Source organism: Phallusia mammillata, chromosome 4 (genome assembly GCF_965637545.1).
Source record: "Phallusia mammillata chromosome 4, kaPhaMamm4.hap1.1, whole genome shotgun sequence".
In the NCBI taxonomy this organism is placed as follows: domain Eukaryota; kingdom Metazoa; phylum Chordata; class Ascidiacea; order Phlebobranchia; family Ascidiidae; genus Phallusia; species Phallusia mammillata.
In genome coordinates, this window is record NC_137255.1 from 12,222,776 (window position 1) to 12,240,613 (window position 17,838).

General features: G+C 36.7%; 1 protein-coding gene across 3 annotated transcripts; it reads right to left on the reverse strand.

Moving 5' to 3' along the window:
- Positions 1–5,594: 5,594 nt before the first annotated feature.
- LOC145223063 (high affinity cAMP-specific and IBMX-insensitive 3',5'-cyclic phosphodiesterase 8A-like) lies at positions 5,595–17,767 on the reverse strand. Of its 3 annotated transcripts, none has more exons than XM_080089364.1 (23): positions 17,560–17,767; positions 14,787–14,984; positions 13,961–14,011; positions 12,653–12,840; positions 12,448–12,573; positions 11,439–11,496; positions 11,294–11,382; positions 10,953–11,031; positions 10,507–10,647; positions 10,266–10,354; positions 10,138–10,195; positions 9,940–10,057; positions 9,803–9,876; positions 9,562–9,729; positions 9,002–9,056; positions 8,774–8,921; positions 8,433–8,631; positions 8,192–8,322; positions 8,033–8,119; positions 7,658–7,796; positions 7,316–7,489; positions 7,121–7,250; positions 5,595–7,052 (listed from the first exon to the last, which is right to left on the reverse strand). In XM_080089364.1, the coding sequence occupies exons 1-23, from the start codon at positions 17,632–17,634 to the stop codon at positions 6,793–6,795; spliced, it is 2,835 nt and encodes a 944-aa protein (XP_079945490.1). In that variant the 5' UTR covers positions 17,635–17,767; the 3' UTR covers positions 5,595–6,792. The 3 variants fall into 3 exon arrangements, with proteins under 3 accessions (XP_079945490.1, XP_079945491.1, XP_079945493.1); XM_080089365.1 differs by having other exon boundaries at positions 12,514–12,573; positions 17,560–17,766; XM_080089367.1 differs by lacking the exon at positions 7,121–7,250 and having other exon boundaries at positions 6,960–7,052.
- Between the last annotated feature and the right edge of the window lie 71 nt (positions 17,768–17,838).

The following is a 17,838-nucleotide window of genomic DNA, read 5'->3' on the forward strand; positions in this document are numbered from 1 at the left end:
TTGTAAACCGCGCAATTTCAAGCAGCTCTTTGCAATACATTTTCAGGTAAACTTTTTTATGGTACTATCTAGTATCTACTACTATCACTAGTATATAGCAGCAGCAAGAGCAAGCAGGAGCACCATTTCGCAAATAAATCAACAAAAAGCGGTCAAGCGCATCATGGTGTATCAAACGTCACGCCTGAAAGAACATTTCCGAAGCACAAACGTGAACATTAAAAAAATGTATCTAAAAATCTAAAAAAATACAAGATCCTTTGGATCGCTTAGTGCAGTGCTCCGCAACCGGTGTGCCGCAAGACGATGCTGGGTGTGCCGCCGCAAAACAGTAACTTTTTGTTTCAAATTTGTTTTTGTGTATTTAAATATTATAGCAAATGATACAGTTCACAACACCAAACTGAAGCTACACTACTCACTACACGTTCGTATTTTATTACGTCATAATATATTTTACAATGGCTCAATGCAGGGGTCTCAAAACACGCGGCCTGGTGTTGCCCCAAGAGGGTTTTTGTGCCGCCCGCGAACTAACTTTTAAATTTTAGGTATTTACCTCAGGTGGAATACTCAGTCAGACCACTGATTTTAAGAAACAATCATTTTTTGTTAGTAATGGCTAGAAATGAAAATAGTTCTTACCGTTGTAAATCAACAATTCCAATTGTTGCGTCAAATTTTCCAATTGTTTCGGCATTGTATGCCATTGTTTTCATACATAGTAGTTTATTGCACTTTTTACTTTGCTACACCGTATATTTGTTTCTTGTGTATTGCATTACAAATGTTTTATGTACATTATATGGCATAAACGCAAAACATTTTCAAGGACATACTATTTTTTGTTCATATTACTTTTACAAAAAAAGTTCCAATAGTACGGCCTTTTCCAAACGTAAAAAATGTTTTTGGCCCTCAAAGAAGTTTAAGACCCCTGGCTTAATGCTTTTTTAGGCTTTCAAAAATTCAAATCGCATTTTTTGGTTCGGGTGTGCCGCCGAACATTTAAAGCTTGTATGGTGCGACTTGCGTGAAAAAAGGTTGCGGAGCACTGGCTTAGTGCAGGGGTTCCCAACCTGTGGTACGCGTACCACTAGTGCAGAGGTGGCCAACCAGTCAAAGCCTAAGAGCCAAATTTTTTACTGTGTTACCACAAAGAGCCGCATTATACACTTGGGTACACATGTTCATTTCCTTACACACAGAGACCTGTGCTTAGCTAGATTTATTCTAAAACGCACACCAACATAATAGTGACTTGTAAGTTCATCATAACCCGAAAAACAATGGATTGTTATTTATTTTGGAACACGTTGCAATATTGCTGTTGCTTTGTGTCTCATTCGCATTGTACGCAACAATGAGCAATCATTCATTGTTCAACAATTGAATATTTGTCATCATAATCAAGCCATTTGCTACATAAGGTTGCAGTTTCAAGGCAAGCAAAATTGTCACAGCTTTACTTCAAATTTAACGATTTCCGTACCAGATCGCCTCAAACTAACCAAGATATCCGCAGTGGCCCCAAACTTCGACAACAACCTAAGAACCGCATGAAACCAGGCAAAGAGCCGCATGCGGCTCGCGAGCCGCGGGTTGGCCACCCCTGCACTAGTGGTTCGCGAAGGTTTTTCAGGTGGTACGCGAGTAGCTTCCGCTTTTTTCACAAAAACCTGGATTTACAACTTTATATTCTGTTTATCTGGTTTTGTTTACAAAAAATATTTCCCTAAGCCTGTTCTCATTGTTACGTAACTACGCCTGTTGTTTCGTATCATTACGATCTTCAAAGTACAGGTCATGTAAATTGTCAACAAGAAGCACAGTTGCTTTGAAAAACCGTTCAACGCTGTTGGACATAGTAGGCGTTAATTATCTCAAGCAGCGAAAATGCATGCAACAAAAATTTCATTAAATTTAGGTGTGGTGCTTTAGTGTTGTTTTAGATAATTTTGTTCTTTTCCATTAAATATGATTCGATCAAATTAGTCGTTCTGCAAGAAGTGGTACGCGTGGCAGTACAGAACGCCCAAGTGGTACGAGATCGTAAAAAGGTTGGGAACCCCTGGCTTAGTGCATAGATACTACATATGTAGTATCTATGCTTAGTGCACTACTACACGTGATGTTAAGATCTCCCAAGCTACGTAAAGGTGCACCAAGTGATGTAAAGGTGCAATTACACGTGACTTGAAGGTACAAGTGCTGTTATAATCAGGGAGTCGAACCGCTTGTCATATGGGTTCAGGTTCGGTTCGGGTTCACTTGGTTTTGTTTTTAAGGGTTCGGTTCAGGTTTTTAAAAGTGTATATTTTCGGGTTCGGGTTTTGTTTCGGTTCGGGCAAATTATCCGGTCCGAACCGGTTTGCGGGTTTAAAACCGCTTCAATTTTTTGTTTGTTTTAATATAATTCTACCCATCTGCCTGGCTCGTGTATTCTTTAGTACGCTGTTTTGAAAAATAACCACCAAATATAAAACAGACTGCATTTTTTTACTGGTTCGGTTCCGGTCCAACGCCAAACAAATATACGGTTCAACTCCGGTTCGGGTTGTTAGAAAATCGTAATTAGCGGTTCGGGTTTAATGAAATTAACCGCTCAAACCGGTTCGCGGGTTCGGGTTCAGTTCCAGTTCGACTCCCTGGTTATAATGTACCGAGCGATCCAAGTGATCATGCATATTGTACATGCAATATTATAAAATATCGAAATAACGAAAAAATGGTCTGTATGACAAACACGTAACTACTGAGATTTAAAAAACTGCGTGAATTACCCAAATCAAACTGATAAACCAGCACAAAATTTGGAATCGCACTAAAAATACAGGCTCTGTACTCGAACCGAAACACCGGGGTGTCCGAAGCCAGAGTTTGACAATATTTGCCGGATTCCAACCGGAGCAGAAGTTTAGCCTACGTTATATTAGATCAGCCGGAGCAGGAGTCGGGCCGGAGTTCATTTTATTTCTTTGGGTAAGAGTGTCGATAATATATAGGGAAAGTCGTGTAATTTGGACCCTGCGTGTAGTTTGGAACTGGCTCATATTTCGGAATATAGGCTACGCAAGGTGGCAGAATATCTTTTGTACCTACAGCTTGAAAGAATACTTGATATAAGGCTTACGGCCGCCTAGCTCCAAACTTGGGAAAATCTACTAACACCATATCTCACGGGAGACCCACGTTAAGCTAATTTTTGATAGGTGGCGCAAAGAACACTTTAAAACGATATATCTCCAAAAATGCTCACGGTTAGAGTATTAGGGTCGGGGTAAGGTATTAGCATTTAAAATTTATTAAAACTAGCAAAATAACTAAGATATTAATGTAAAAAAAGTAAAAACTTACTTCCCAACCCAACCCCTCTTAAGAGGCTAAATTTAGCCGATAAATAAATAATTCAGCTCTTTACGCTGCCTTGTGAAAGTGGGTCTTCCGTGAGGTATGGTTGGGAAATAAGTTTTTAAACTTTTTACAAAGCCCAAACTTAATGCTATACTTTCCGTTTGTTATGGGAAGAAAAACAAAATTTGATAATTTTTTTAGGGATCAAACTTTTTGCGTTTCTTTACTAGCCTACTGTTTAGTGTAAATCTCAGTGGGTGTGATTTTTTTGTGAGGTACAATTGTTAATGCTTTGGCCTTTGAGCACATAAAGAACAATCCGCTAACACTTCCCAACAAAATAAAAAAGTGGGTAAGAATTGCGTGTGAAGGTGTGTATAATTTGGACCAGGTAGCTGAAATAAAGCTACCATTCATACATCATTCGGGAAGGTTTCTGACAGTTTTCAAAGAAGTTTGGCTTAGATTACGACTAAGCAGATTATGTCTAAATGGATTCAGGAAAAAAGTCCTTTAATTCTTCTGTTTTTTTATAACAAAAACATTCATTTAGGAGTACTGATGGACCAAGCTTAATGCAGGATTTACATTCATTGTGTTTTGCTTTACCAATTGTTGCTTCAATTTGCCATGGTGCTGTAGCAGTGTTCTTCGAGTTTTTTTCTTTCATTTCTCTCTTTCTTTTATTAGTGATGCTATCTCAGTGATTCCATTTATGGCCTTTTTATCTTCAGGATTTCTTTTATTTTAATTTTTTATCCTATTTTTAAATTAATTCAATAAAATTCAAATATTTTATAATGTATTAAAATCCTGATTATGTTGTTATCTGAGGCTGTTAACCAGGGAGTCGAACCGGAACTGAACCCGAACCCGCGAAGCGGTTAATTTCATTAAACCCGAACCCGTACCGCTAAAAAACGATTTCTGTCACTTGCAGTACACCTCAATTCCCTGAAAACTAGTTTATTGGCGAGGAAACTAGTTTACCGTTTTTGTATAGTTATGAAGAAACAATTCAAGACAAAAGATTTGGTTCACAAAAGTTACTATACCGTCCTAATTTGGCACCAGCGTAGCAAGTATTACACAACCCGTTGTTTTAAGTAACAAGCGTTTATGTCAGAATAAGCCATTTGTGTGCAAAAAAACGGGACAAATAAAATACGGAAAGGTGTTCGCGTTTGTCGTGGCAGTGGTTCCCAACCTTTTTTGTCGCGACCCAAATACTTCCCAAAATTTGGTTTTGTGGATTCTTGCGACCCATAAACATACATTCTTACTATTTTGGGTTGATTTTTGTTTGTAAATCAGGAAAGCTTTTCGAAAATTTCTGCGCCAATTTGAAAAATCAAACAAATAATATTCGTTTATTTTTAACCAACTTAGAGCTAGCTCAAAGCATTTTCAGCCAGACAAGGCTTAACAGTGATCTCACACAAACATTATGACGTCACAATCAGAATTAATCACTACCACGCCAAATTGTCATGAAATTATTATTGGGCAACAATTTATAGCCTTGGGAAATAATAAAATAACGCTACGAAACGAAGTCAAGGAGTAGATGCTTTTATTGCCACAAAAACAGGCGACCCAACAGAATTGTCAGGCGACCCAACTTTGGGTCGCGACCCATAGGTTGGGAAACACTGTCCTAGGCTATACTTCAACATTAATGGGACATCTGTGACAGGTTCTTCCATTACAAATGCGGTTATATCGAAGGAAATGTTGGCTGTGGTTATGCGAAGGCAGTCGTGCAAAAGATTGTTTTTAAGTATGGTTCGATTTTTCGTTTTTATGTCATTCATAAGGAAATAAACTTATGTTCATTAAGCATCTCATAAAGGCGCTTTAGTTGCATTTTTGCTGCTAAAACTGTTTTCTGATATACTTAACAGAGTGTCTATCGACCGATTTTAATATTTTTCCGCATCTTAAACCCGCTCTTTCTATCGGTTTTCTTCTCATGTTTTTTAGTTTGTACACCAACCTTATTCAAGTAGCGGCCGTTGACAAACTTCTATTCTATGGCACAAACATAACCAAGTCGTTAGTTGACGCAGAAACTCCTTATTATTACACATAACACTGCCTCGGCGTGCGACACAGTGGGATATTTTACAAGATTTTGTGTTATTTCAGCTTTACATTGTAGGTCAAACAAAAATTGACGTCGTCGTCCGATTTTCGCGGGCCTGCAGTTAGACCACGATGACGTAGTATTTTAAGAATGGTCATTTTCAAAAACGTTTATTACAAATAGAAGAACATGAAAAACATCTCACAATTCGGCGGTCACACAAACAATGATAATAATTTGTACATAACAATGAACGCAAACTACTCATAGCTAAAGGCCAAGATCTTGTGGTGCGTGTTGTGTTCTTTCATTGTCTTAAAACTGTAATGGCACTAAACCACAGGAAGAAAATGATAATTTTAAGAAGCATTAAGCTAGAATCTGTAAAAAACAAACAATGAAACACAAAGGCTGATTGGTGTACTAGCAATGAAATAGCATTCTAAGATATTATGGAAAAGCCGTTGGCACAATTACGCATTGTGGCCTTTTTTCAGTAACTGTATAGCTCGTTACCGACGGCCCAGGAATTTTGACACGCGAAGCTCAGTAAGTTGAGGAAAAAAGTTATTGGGAGAAACGGGAGCAATGCGCACAAATTTAATGCAATAGACACATGTTCGCAAGACAAAAGTATACGACAAAGAGCAAGAAAATATTGATCTTTTGTGGCAAAAGAAAGTATTTCTAGTGTTATGGGTTAAACTTCCGCCATCCAAGCTGCCTTCTAATCGGTTGAGCGAAAAGTGAGCATAAAAACTTCACCCACATTAACATAAATTTGAAACAGTTGTTAGTATAGTTACTCCAAACACAGTGTAGTAGCATCATATGCGCAAGTGTTACAGCCAAGTGCAAGGGGTCCGAGCTATGACGTTGGCATTAAACTTCAGCATCCCTGCGTTAAGTGCCGCATCACAATTTTGCGCCGATTTTAAAATCCACAAAACCAAGCAAGTAAAAATTTGCAAATCATTGAGGTGCTTGCCACTAAAACCTAGACACCACAACAAGGGTTAAAAGTGTTGCGTAAAAGCGTCTGATCTGCACAGCGACTTGAAGTAATAGGTCGATTTGCCACGTTCAATAAAACTAACAAAAATCAGTCAAACAACAAATGTTGGTTAGAGTAAGAGCTTTTAGGGTCTTCAAAAAACGCAGTGAAACTCTGTAAAACATTGCCAATGTGATGCAAAGTACAAGTCACGTGACATACGTAACCTTTGATACAGGCGACTTCCACTTGCCTTACACGTCGCAAGGTAAAAAAAACAGTGCTCCCATGGGCAGTGCTCCACAAGTATTTCTACAACCAACTCGTATACAACAACAATTTAGTGAGAGTTTAAACTTTAGCTTGACAGATGGTTTTCCACTGGTTGTTGGTCAACCGAAACCTGGACATCGTGATCCCTCGACACTTGGCTGGATTCCGCATCGCTCCGGGAAACTCCACTGTTTCTCCGACTTGCTTCGTAAGTGGTAAAGTCAAGTTCGCTGTACTTCTCGTCCTCCAACTCGGCAAGTCGCATTATTCCGCGATCTTGAAGTTTTTTCCAATAGTTGTAATTATCATTCAGATTCGCCATCACGTCATCCATGCCACAAAACTCTGTCAAATTGTGGAAAGGTTAAAGAACATTTTCGAACAAGGTAACAAAACCAGTGCTGCCTACTAACCATGCCATGCATCACACATATCAGTCAGAAAATAATCGATAAAAGTCAACTGTGATTTTGGCATGCTGCAAGTGTTTCTGTCAAAGTGTGGCATCACCACTGGCAAGCCAAGACGCTTTTCCTCATCGGTCTGGAACGAAAATGCAACGTTTTCGGAAACTAATGCCAAAATAGTGTGCCAAAATACTCTGATACCTGTGCGAAATATTCTTCGGATATTCTTCGGGCCCATTCAACACACAGTGGAGTTTTTCGAGCCGGATTTATCACGTCAGCAACCTTGATCATAACCCTTTTAATTAAGGTTCTCAGCTCGTGTGTGACAGTCGTGTTTTGTCCCGCCGATGACCGATTGCTAACCACGCCATCCTGCGTGGCAACAACAGTTAATGCTGCGTCCACTGACCAGGTTACACACAGAACATATAGAATGTGCTCAGCAGTTTAAAGGCTATGCCCAAACATTGCAAAAAATGAAATCATAAACTTAAAAATAACTAACTTTTAGCATTTTTTCGACTTAAATGAGTTTCTTACATGGTCAAGAGGTGATGTTGAACTGTTGTTATTTTTAGTAACAATGCTGATAAACTTGTTGACGTGTTCGAAGTGTTTCGATAGTTCGGTGGCCAACACCATGTCGACGATGGACTGCCTGATCCCCATAAAACTGTCTCTGGAACAAGACAATGTAGCCAGTTAGTTGTCTTCAGAAACATGGGAACTCATTTGACATGGAGAGCATATCAGACAGAGAGACGTCAATCAACGATAAACTATCGATATCACTTTAGTAACTCAAACATTGGGCAATTATCTGACGACAGCAACGAAGTTTCCTTAACGAAATGGAGAGATCGTTTAACGAACCACAAGGTAGACAAGCCGTGCCCGGGTCGACCAAATATTTACCTTGTCATATTTTTGAAAATGTTACACTTTTCGTTGTTCACAGTGAATTTAAAGGCAAACGCAGCGTGGTGACTCTCCAGAACAGCGCTGTAATCAAAGTTATAATAAGTTTTTGTCACACAGCAACAACCCACAAAAACATATGTGGTTTGGTCTTACGTGTCGTTGTACAGTAATGCAAGGGGATTGTTGGAGTTAATAAGAAAAGCGTTGGTTCGTCCTGGATGATCTACGTCATGAATTATAGCAGCAAGCAAGGCTGCGATTTCGTCAGCAGGATCCATCCAATTCTGTCAAGTTAAACCAAAACAAAATGACAGAACTCCGTTGGTTTAGTTGTTAATAAAAACAAAATATTATCGATATGACAACATGGCAAACGATAGAAGTACTTTCAAACCTTTAGTCGTTCTTTCTTTAGAAAAAAAGCTGTAGCGTGCAAAACGTCGGCAGCGTGTGTAGAATTGTGGTAGGTGTTGGACGAGTGATATTTGGATTCAATGGCGACCAGCCACGTGTGCAAGGTGGTCTGGCTGCAGCTAAGAACTTCGCACGCATTAAATTGGTTAAGTGTGTGCATGCCAAGGTGCACCAAGGGCCTGAGTAATAATAAAATGTGAGTGTTACCAATGTCATGGGCACCTTTCCTATCAAAATGTTTCAATAAACTTTAACAGCAGTCAAATTTTTAAACACTTGGTGAAAAGCCAGGACTACAAGGTCCATATTTGGGTCACGCACTTTTTGAGTGTCACCCGTTCCAAAGCCAGTATGTCGTAATCCCACGAATCGATATTCTCAAGAAAAACAGCGATCTTTGGATCAACGGCAGTGGCACTTGTAATGTTGGAAGGCGTAGTTTTGGTCGAAGATCCACTGCTGGGAGGGGCTGAAATCCAATGATAGGTTTTAGATTTCGGTTTTAGCTCCGTAGTGCAAAATCAATCACAGGACAATTACGCTACTCACTTCGTCCCAGCAGATTTTCACCTCCGGATGAACGTCGGTGGCTAAAGCCAGTGCCCTAGGCGCAAAGTATAAAATATTAAAAAGCACAAACAAATTATTCTAGGACAAAGTGAAGACAACGAACAGTACAAGCAGGACTTACACCCTACCATTTCATCACATGAAAGATTCATGGAGAATGAGCGCAAAATCGCATCACAGTGAAAAAAGAAACGACAAACTAGAAGGTAGTAAAACCCGAAACAAGTACATCGAGACGGCACGTTTGCTAGGCGATTGCCGTACAAATGTAAAGTTAAAAAGACAAACCAATATACCAACCATTAAGTTTGTAGAGCTCTTCTGGCAAATGTATTTTTATTCCGACGACCCTGATGAAGACGGCCTGTACAGGACGTCAAAACGTCGGAATAAAATTACATTTGCCAGAAGAGCTCTACAAACTTGATATTATGCCTGGCAGCAATAGCTTATATACCAACCATTAACCTGCAACAACATGAACGCAATACGTAAAAAAAGTTCAGAAGTTCGCACAAATGATAAAAAAGGCGACTTACAGTCACTAAACCCTCCACGAAATCAGTAAGCATTGGGTCCCGAGTTCGGTTTTGAAGATCGGCAGGTGAATAAAGTTCCGAGTTGCGAAGAATTTCGAGGATTTGATCGAGAACTTCGGTTACTGACGAGTGGCTGTTCTCTTTCACCACGTTGATGAGATTTATAATCTGTCGCAGATTGCGTATCGAATGTCAAAATCACTTGAAGCAACACTAGAAAAAATCAATCAGCAAACCCAACCTGCGTGATTGGCGCCTCAATAGCCATCGAGTGGATCTTTGCCAGTGAGTTAGTTCGCTTATGTGCTGCTTCGCCTATATTACATTAAACTTGGTTTACGTTTTCTTTATGTGTTGAATTGTCACAATTTTACTTACCTTCATACGATGAGGAAGCTGAAAGCCTTCTACTTAGCAACTGTTCTGCAGCACCTGATGCTCTTCGATGCCATTCATACGAGTTTTTCCTTTTTACTCCCACAAACTGGGTCAAATCCTAAAAAAATAATTATCCAATATTCAGTAGCAAAATGACCTATACAGAGTTATTTTTCTACAAGTTTCTATAAAGCATGCCTGCATTGTTGAAGTGTGTGATGGAATTCTGCTGATCACAACATACTGGGACGGACAACTAAAAATATTAACATAAATAGAATTAGTAGTTTGGCAAAACTAAAAGTGAAAAAAGTATTTACACTTACCCATTCTGTATGGTAAGAGGAAGAACAATGACATGAAGCTGAATATCTTCACCAGTTTTACTTTTTGTGTAAAGAAATCCCTCCCATTCCTTTAAATGCAATATTTAGGCTGTTACAGTGTTATTGCCAAAAGTTATTTTGAAAATTAACAAGGTGCTTGAGTCAGTAGCATACATTAAAGATTAACACAAAAGCAACTTTGTAAAATAACTGTGCATTTATTACACTTCCAGGTTGTTACCTTGCCATTTTGGACTTCTTCAACAATTCTTTCCCATGTATCCTCTTCATTTTTTTCATTTTCAATGTATTCTGACAAGTTCCTTCCTAAAACTTGTTTTGCTGCAAAGCCAGTCATCCGCTCATACATTCGGTTGACATACTACAGAAAAACAGCAATTGCTGAATATCTACCATTCAAGGACAATGTTGTTTTTTTCATTTTCAACAATGTTTCTCCCTAGTAATTGAAGCATAAGTAAACACATCAAATACTGCAATCACAAACAATAACAAGCCAACACATCATTTATCAGCTTCAGACACCTGCTTTTAAATCACCTCAAAACTATTAACTTAATATTTCAGCCAAGTAAGTAAATTATTCCTTACAAAACAGGACATCAGTAAAATAATCTGCATGAAAGTGATAAACCAACAAAAATAATGTTCACTAATTACAAAAACCTGAATTTGATGGTTCTCATCAGTGATTTGAACAGAATCTCTTGATCTTTCTAATGCAGTAAAAATGGCCTGACAGGACCTTGATAAAACAAGTCTTTTCAATTTGTCATGAACATGAATTATAAGGAGCTTGATAGAACCACTTTAATCAGTTATTGCTTAACACAACATGATCTTGTCTTGCAATTGTTTTTGAAACTTGCCCAACTTATGCAGATATAAAACATAAAATACTTGTTTAAAGGGCACTAAAAATAAATAATATAAACTGAAATAATGTCAAAAATTCATTTTGAGAATAGTCTAGCACGTAAGCAGAAGCATGTAGGTAGGCTTATTACCTAAATTTAATCTGATAACTCAAATGACCAGTTTCAAGTTGCAGAATCTCATCTTCCAACTCATCCAATTTGACAGTTTCATTAATAATCTAAGTAGCAACAGCTGTAGTTAAACATGCAGTTACTTTCTGAGAATATTACTTACCCGACTAAATCCACTTTTGAGTGATTCTCGGATATTGGAAACTGACTCAATTTGATTTCTGCAGTAAAAGCAGTAAAAATAAGGAATTTACTGTTAAGCCAACAAGAAAGCAGCAAAATTCATGCAAATAAAGGTATACAAGTGCATGCCAAGCAACACATTACTGATTGAATTCTTTTCATGTAGATGTTTGCATAAAAAGCAACAACAAAAATTTAAAAATAACTGATGTGTTAACATGTTCTTAAATGCACAAAAAAAAAGGAAAACATCAAGTTACACCATGCTGTCATTCCGCGTAAACTATTGTTTATTTTTGAAAACAAATTTATTAACACTCATTGATTTTACATTGGGTCTTGTGTACACTAAGGTTGTTAAGGTAGGATTATTGTGAATGCAGAAATGCACAAAAGTCCAAATGTTCCATAATATGTAATTAATTATCACATGTAGTTGACTTCATCCAAATTTTCACATAACTTATCAAGTTAGTTCGGAAATCATGTGTTGAAACTTTACTTTTTTTGGACGTATTAAGGTTGGCACTGTAGGTGTTGAGCCAAATGAAACAGAAGACATACCACCTGGGCTATATGTACCAACTAAGAAACTTTGAATGGAATTAAGATGGGACTCTAATAAAGTGTGATTTCAAGTGTGATATGGGTAAAAACTTTGCAGAAGATGGACCTACTGTATTTGTCAACGAACTTGCTGCACCCATACGCACAAAAGTGTTACAATGCAGTTACAATATATGCCTGCATTTAAGTGACATAAAGACTATTTTAGAATGAAGATTTTTGACAGCTTAAAATGTAGCCAACATGCATACAACTGCACAACAATGTCACAATGCATTTTAAAATCTGTCACATCATTCGCAGATGTTTTAAAAATAGCATTCACTGGGCAAAAAAAGCTAACTCTGGGTAAATGTCCAAACAAAATATATGAAAAGAAGTAAATCGAATGGTGTTGCGTTTGGGTTGCATGCACAGTATACCTTTTGTAAAAATCACAATTTAAAAAGCAAGGAAGCTTCAAAGAAGATGAATGAACATTCCTGTACCTTCTCCTTATGACACCAACAATAGTCGAAAAATTGCCTAAGTACTTTCCACGTATTGATCTGCATGGAAAAGATGCCTTTAGCACAGATATAAGTATTAACTGACACAACCAGAGTTTAGGCACTTTTCTTTGTATACCTACAAATTGCATTTCCATCCATATTTTTATCACGACAATCAATAAAAACAAGGAGATGTTGATGCTGACTAAAGCAGTCCACAGCATCTTCAGCTTTGCACTCAACATTATATCGATATCCATGTCTTGTGAGGATGGTTTGAATAGCCCTTGACTGATCATCTTCTTTAGAAAAAATGATGAGTGCCTGCAAAGTACAATATGTACAGTTGCACTACAGACCCTAACTGATGGAGATATTGAAACTAGAATGAATGGGTATAGTGGTATAATTGTTTCGAATCCTGGATATCAAATCCAATTGATAATATTTTTCTATTATGTAGCATTAAGTCAGAACACAGACAAAATCAAAACTGGTAAATACATCACAAATGCAAAAACACTGGGAAGAATTTGTACAACTGCAATAAAAGAAGTTGTATAAAAATACGCAAATGTGGTAATTTGGTTTGTTTGCTTGGCCAGTTCACAAATGTTATTGATAACTTAAAACAACTGCCACAATAAAACTAAACACAAATAAACTTACCTTACAGATTTTTATTTGTTAATTAAAGTAGGGAAACTTAGTTAATTTTTATATGAGCAGTTAACTGCCTGCACTTCTGCAGTTCACAAGTTAAATTTTGCAGGGTTTACACACTACATTGTTACGCTTCTTTGGTGTTAAACTTCCCAAACAACAGATGTTTTCTGATATTTACAGACAATCGAACTTTGTAATTACTGCCCAACAAAACAACAGGTGATTGTTTTTTTGTTGTTAAAATCAGAAAACAACAAACTGTATGTATTTAACGATATGTATGCATTTAACGTTCAGAGCGCTAACATATATCAGTTTCAATTACCTGATATAACAGGCAATTTTGGATTTTTAATCTGACTGGATTCTAATATCAAAATTCTACTCTGAACATAACTGACTACTAACTGACTCAGCATTACCCAACTATTTTATCAATTAATAATTAGTTTTATAAATAGCAACAAAAGTAAGCTCCGTTCCTATCTTCTATGATTTCATTTAGTTTTGTTAAGCCATTTGTATTTAGTAAAAACAATCATCAGAACTAGTCACTGATAAGTTAAGGTGTGCCTTATGTCTAACTAAAGAAGGCATCAGGTTTAAACAATCCTATACTTTTTACAAACTCTATGAGCAGTGATTTCAATTTTGCAAAACACTTTACTGGTAACAAGGGTACATGACAATCACAAAACTATTCTATAAGTAATAAAATAATTAAATGGATGTCAATCTTAAGGAAAACCCAGCCTTCCTAAAATTGTTTAAAACTTACTTTGAGCTTAGGCTTGCTAATTTTCATCGATCCCATTTGCAAGTCTTTGATCTGAACAAATACCAATTTGTATAACAGCACATGCAAAATAAATGCACAGGCTAAACAATGGGGTTATCTCAGTTAAAATGTGTTGCAAATTAAAACAGACAAAAAATTATCAATAAGATCATGTAAATGATCGCAGATGTTTGCAATTAAAAGCAACAACAAAAATTTAAAAATTACTGATGTGTTAACATGTTCTTAAATGCACAAAAAAGGGAAAAACATCAAGTTACACCATGCTGTCATTTCATGTAAACTAGTGCTTATTTTTGAAAACAAATTTATTAACACTCATTGATTTTACATTGGGTCTGCACACTAAGGTTGTTAAGGTAGGATTATTGTGAATGCAGAAATGCACAAAAGTCCAAATGTTCCATAATATGTAATTAATTATCACATGTAGTTGACTTCATCCAAATTTTCACATAACTTATCAAGTTAGTTCGGAAATCATGTGTTGAAACTTTTACTTTTTTTGGACGTATTAAGGTTGGAACTGTAGGTGTTGAGCCAAATGAAATAGAATACACACCACTTGGGCTATATGTACCAACTAAGAAACTTTGAATGGAATTAAGATGGGACTATAATAAAGTCTGATTTCAAGTGTGATATGGGTAAAAACTTTGCAGAAATTAAAACAGACAAAAACAAAATTACTGGTTTGAAGTACATCATTATGAAAAATCTCACAGGTCATGGTGCCAACACAAAAATATGTTTAAGGGAACAGAAAATAAACTTCTATCTCTGCCAAAAAGTTTTCATAACAAACCATGTCAAATGATGACCCATCTTCAAGAGAAGCCATGTCTTGTAACCATGGGTCGGCAACCTCAGTTTTACCCTTACACGACAAATAATGTTTAGACTGCACAGTGTTATTGTTTTCACTGGTGCAATTTTTAGTTTTACAGTCAGGGTGTTTGGAAAAAACAATGTTCCCGTTCTTTTCTGTAGTGTCAACAACAATCTGAACAACAAGGTTGCATTAAAACTTGTTATCGTACAATTATGTTAAATGTTCTAAAACCACACAAAACTACTTAATATAACAAATTATCTTGAGCACAAATCTCGACCAAATTTTCTTTGTTGCAAAAACAGTTTTAGTAAACATTGGTTATGAAATGTTTTTGCCAACAGCAATAAATCAATCTAAAAATAAAATAAAAACTAACACAATTGCGATCAAAAATATTAGCTTTAATTCCATTGTAAACATTTTCAAAAGAACTCTAGTTAATTTGTTGGAATTTTACACTCTTATGGCAGTGGTTTTCAACCTTTTTTACTTTGCGACACCATTTTAGAGGTTACCTAACAAAACGCAATCCCTTTCAGACATGGAAAAGTTTTTTTTACAGTATGTTACTGTAACAGTTCGGCTTTTTGCTCATCAGAATACCCTTAAAATTGTAGTCATGGCTCCGGTCACATAAACATAATGCTGTTGTGCCAATTCTAAACCAAACTGTCGTGTGAGTCACTGTGCTAAACAGAAGACTAGTGATGGGACGATACCAGGTTTTAAAGCAAGTACCGATACATACCTTCGCTACCGAGTACTTAAGTGTAGTGTTGTACTTAGTTGTATATCACTGGCTAATTTATCTGGCATGGTCGGGGTACAGGCATGCACACGCACATGCAGAAAAATGTAATCTCCATGTAATAGCGAAAAAGATATACGTAAACTGGCGGAACTTTTTTCCAATTTTGTACCGTCCGCAGCATATATTGGCATAAAGTTGCCTGTATTCTTAAGGTGTAAATCGGCCTTCGGTACTCACATGTTGGTATCGAAATCTGAGACAAAATATTTCGATACCGGGTATCGATACCACTGAAATCGTTCGATACCATCGATACTGAGTACCGGGTACTTGTCCCATCACTACAGAAGACACTTGGAATGATTCAGATAAAACTAGAAAAGTGGCTTTCTGATATACTTCCATTTCATATATTGTATACGATATTTATCAATTTACTATACTATACACAATTGTATCTACATATATGATTGTTTTTGCAAGCAAAAACGAATGGGTCCCCACATGCGTGTTTGTGTGGATTCATGGTAAACCTATGTGCGGTTATTTTTAGATTCTTAAGTACAAAATTTTTCACAAAGCATTAACTTAACTTTAAATGTTTTTGTCCGTATTCTTTTTGCGTCATTATTGTCATAAAAATACTTTCAATTTAATCTCTTGTTTTAACTTTGATATTGTCGTTCAAGTTCAGTATTTAAACACAAGTTTTACTAGAAAGCCCTAACTGTTACATTAGACACTATATAAAAAAAGTCGTTTGCTACAAAGGTATACATAACAACTTGTTTTTCACTAAACTTTGTTTCACAAAAACGACCGTTTAATGACCTTTTGACACTTTTTTTAACAGCATGCAGTCCTTAGTGTTCAACAATACCGTTTAGCCTAATTTATACATGACGTTAGTACTAATTCTTGAATTGATTTGTCAAAAATAAAGAAGATATGTTATGACGAAAAATTCTTAACTGTGTTGTAATGCCTACAAGTTGACCTATAGTGACTAGTGGTTATGCGACGGCCAAGCTGACAACGAGAATTTAAAGAGCATTTATCACGGCGTTCGAAAAAGTTAAGTTTTTTTTTTCATATTTATGTTGATCAACGACGTTTTGCCTGACATAAACAAAACCGAACTACGTTTATCGAGTTTAAATTATGTTTTAGGTGAAAAACCTTCGGCAAAACTGAAAATGCGCATGATAACTCCATAAAACGACACAGCATTGCTGTACAAAAAATAGCTGATTTCTAATCACCCAAATGACCGTCTCGTAAAACGTCTGTCCGGACGTCAAGCCGAGCACTCATGCTCTGCCGCCTTAATCGTAAACCAGTGAATTCCTCCCTTGGGACTTATATCTGACTAGCGTACACATATTATGGGTTATAAAGGTAACTGGCAAAATTTTAAATACTAAACGAATACCCTGCTCAAACAATTGTTAAAATTTTTTAAAATTTCTGAAACATAGGGCTTGTATTTCTTGCCTAAAACTAAAACCGAATATTTCGGGGTTTAAATGGTGAAAAATGGGTGAATCTGAAAGAAAGATACAAAATTCTTTAAAAAACATTGCACCAAACAACAAAGCATGAAACTCCAAGATGCTGTACTTTAGTTAGTACAGCCGTTTTAAAAATTTTACGTTTTGGGGGTCTGTGGGTGAACCGCTGGGTCAATCGGGGTCAAACTTTAGGATCAAATTTGGATTATTAACTAACATCTCTGTAAATTTGAATGAATTTAAAGCACTCTTTCTTGACCAAACGCGTCTCACAAACCAGCGTTAGACAGAAAAAAGAAAAAGAAAATACGGACAAAAACAATATGTGTCCTCTTCAGGGAAGGGGACCCATAATTATTCTGAGATGAGTTGTGACCTCGCGACTCCCTCAAAAGTGCTTTTGGACCCATTTGGGGGTCACAACCCCCAGGTTCAGACACACTTTGCACTATTACAAGATTACAAGCAATTTTCTACATACCTTTTTAGATTTTTCAGGCTTTTTCTTTACACAGAAATTACATCCACACATGAGTAAGCTTGTAGAGCATCCCATACCAATTCCCACTAACCAATAAAGAAATTTGGTGCACTGCAGTTGAGTCGCTTATAGCAGAGCACAACACATGCATCCTTTATTAACCATAGGTTGTTATATTTTAACACCTTTCAAGCAAAAAAAGAGCTGTAATTTGTTGAGATTAATGTTTGCACATACAAACTGTTTCCTTGTACAGTAGTGAAGTTTTGGACAATTTGA

Coding starts and splice junctions, on each gene's coding strand:
- LOC145223063 (XM_080089364.1), bottom strand. CDS start 17,634: ATGGGATGCTCTACAAGCTTACTCATGTGTGGATGTAATTTCTGTGTA. Junction 14,012..14,786: donor ATGGGTCATCATTTGACATG/GTTTGTTATGAA, acceptor GTATTTGTTCAG/ATCAAAGACTTGCAAATGGG. Junction 9,057..9,561: donor TCGTGGAGGGTTTAGTGACT/GTAAGTCGCCTT, acceptor CTTTGCGCCTAG/GGCACTGGCTTTAGCCACCG.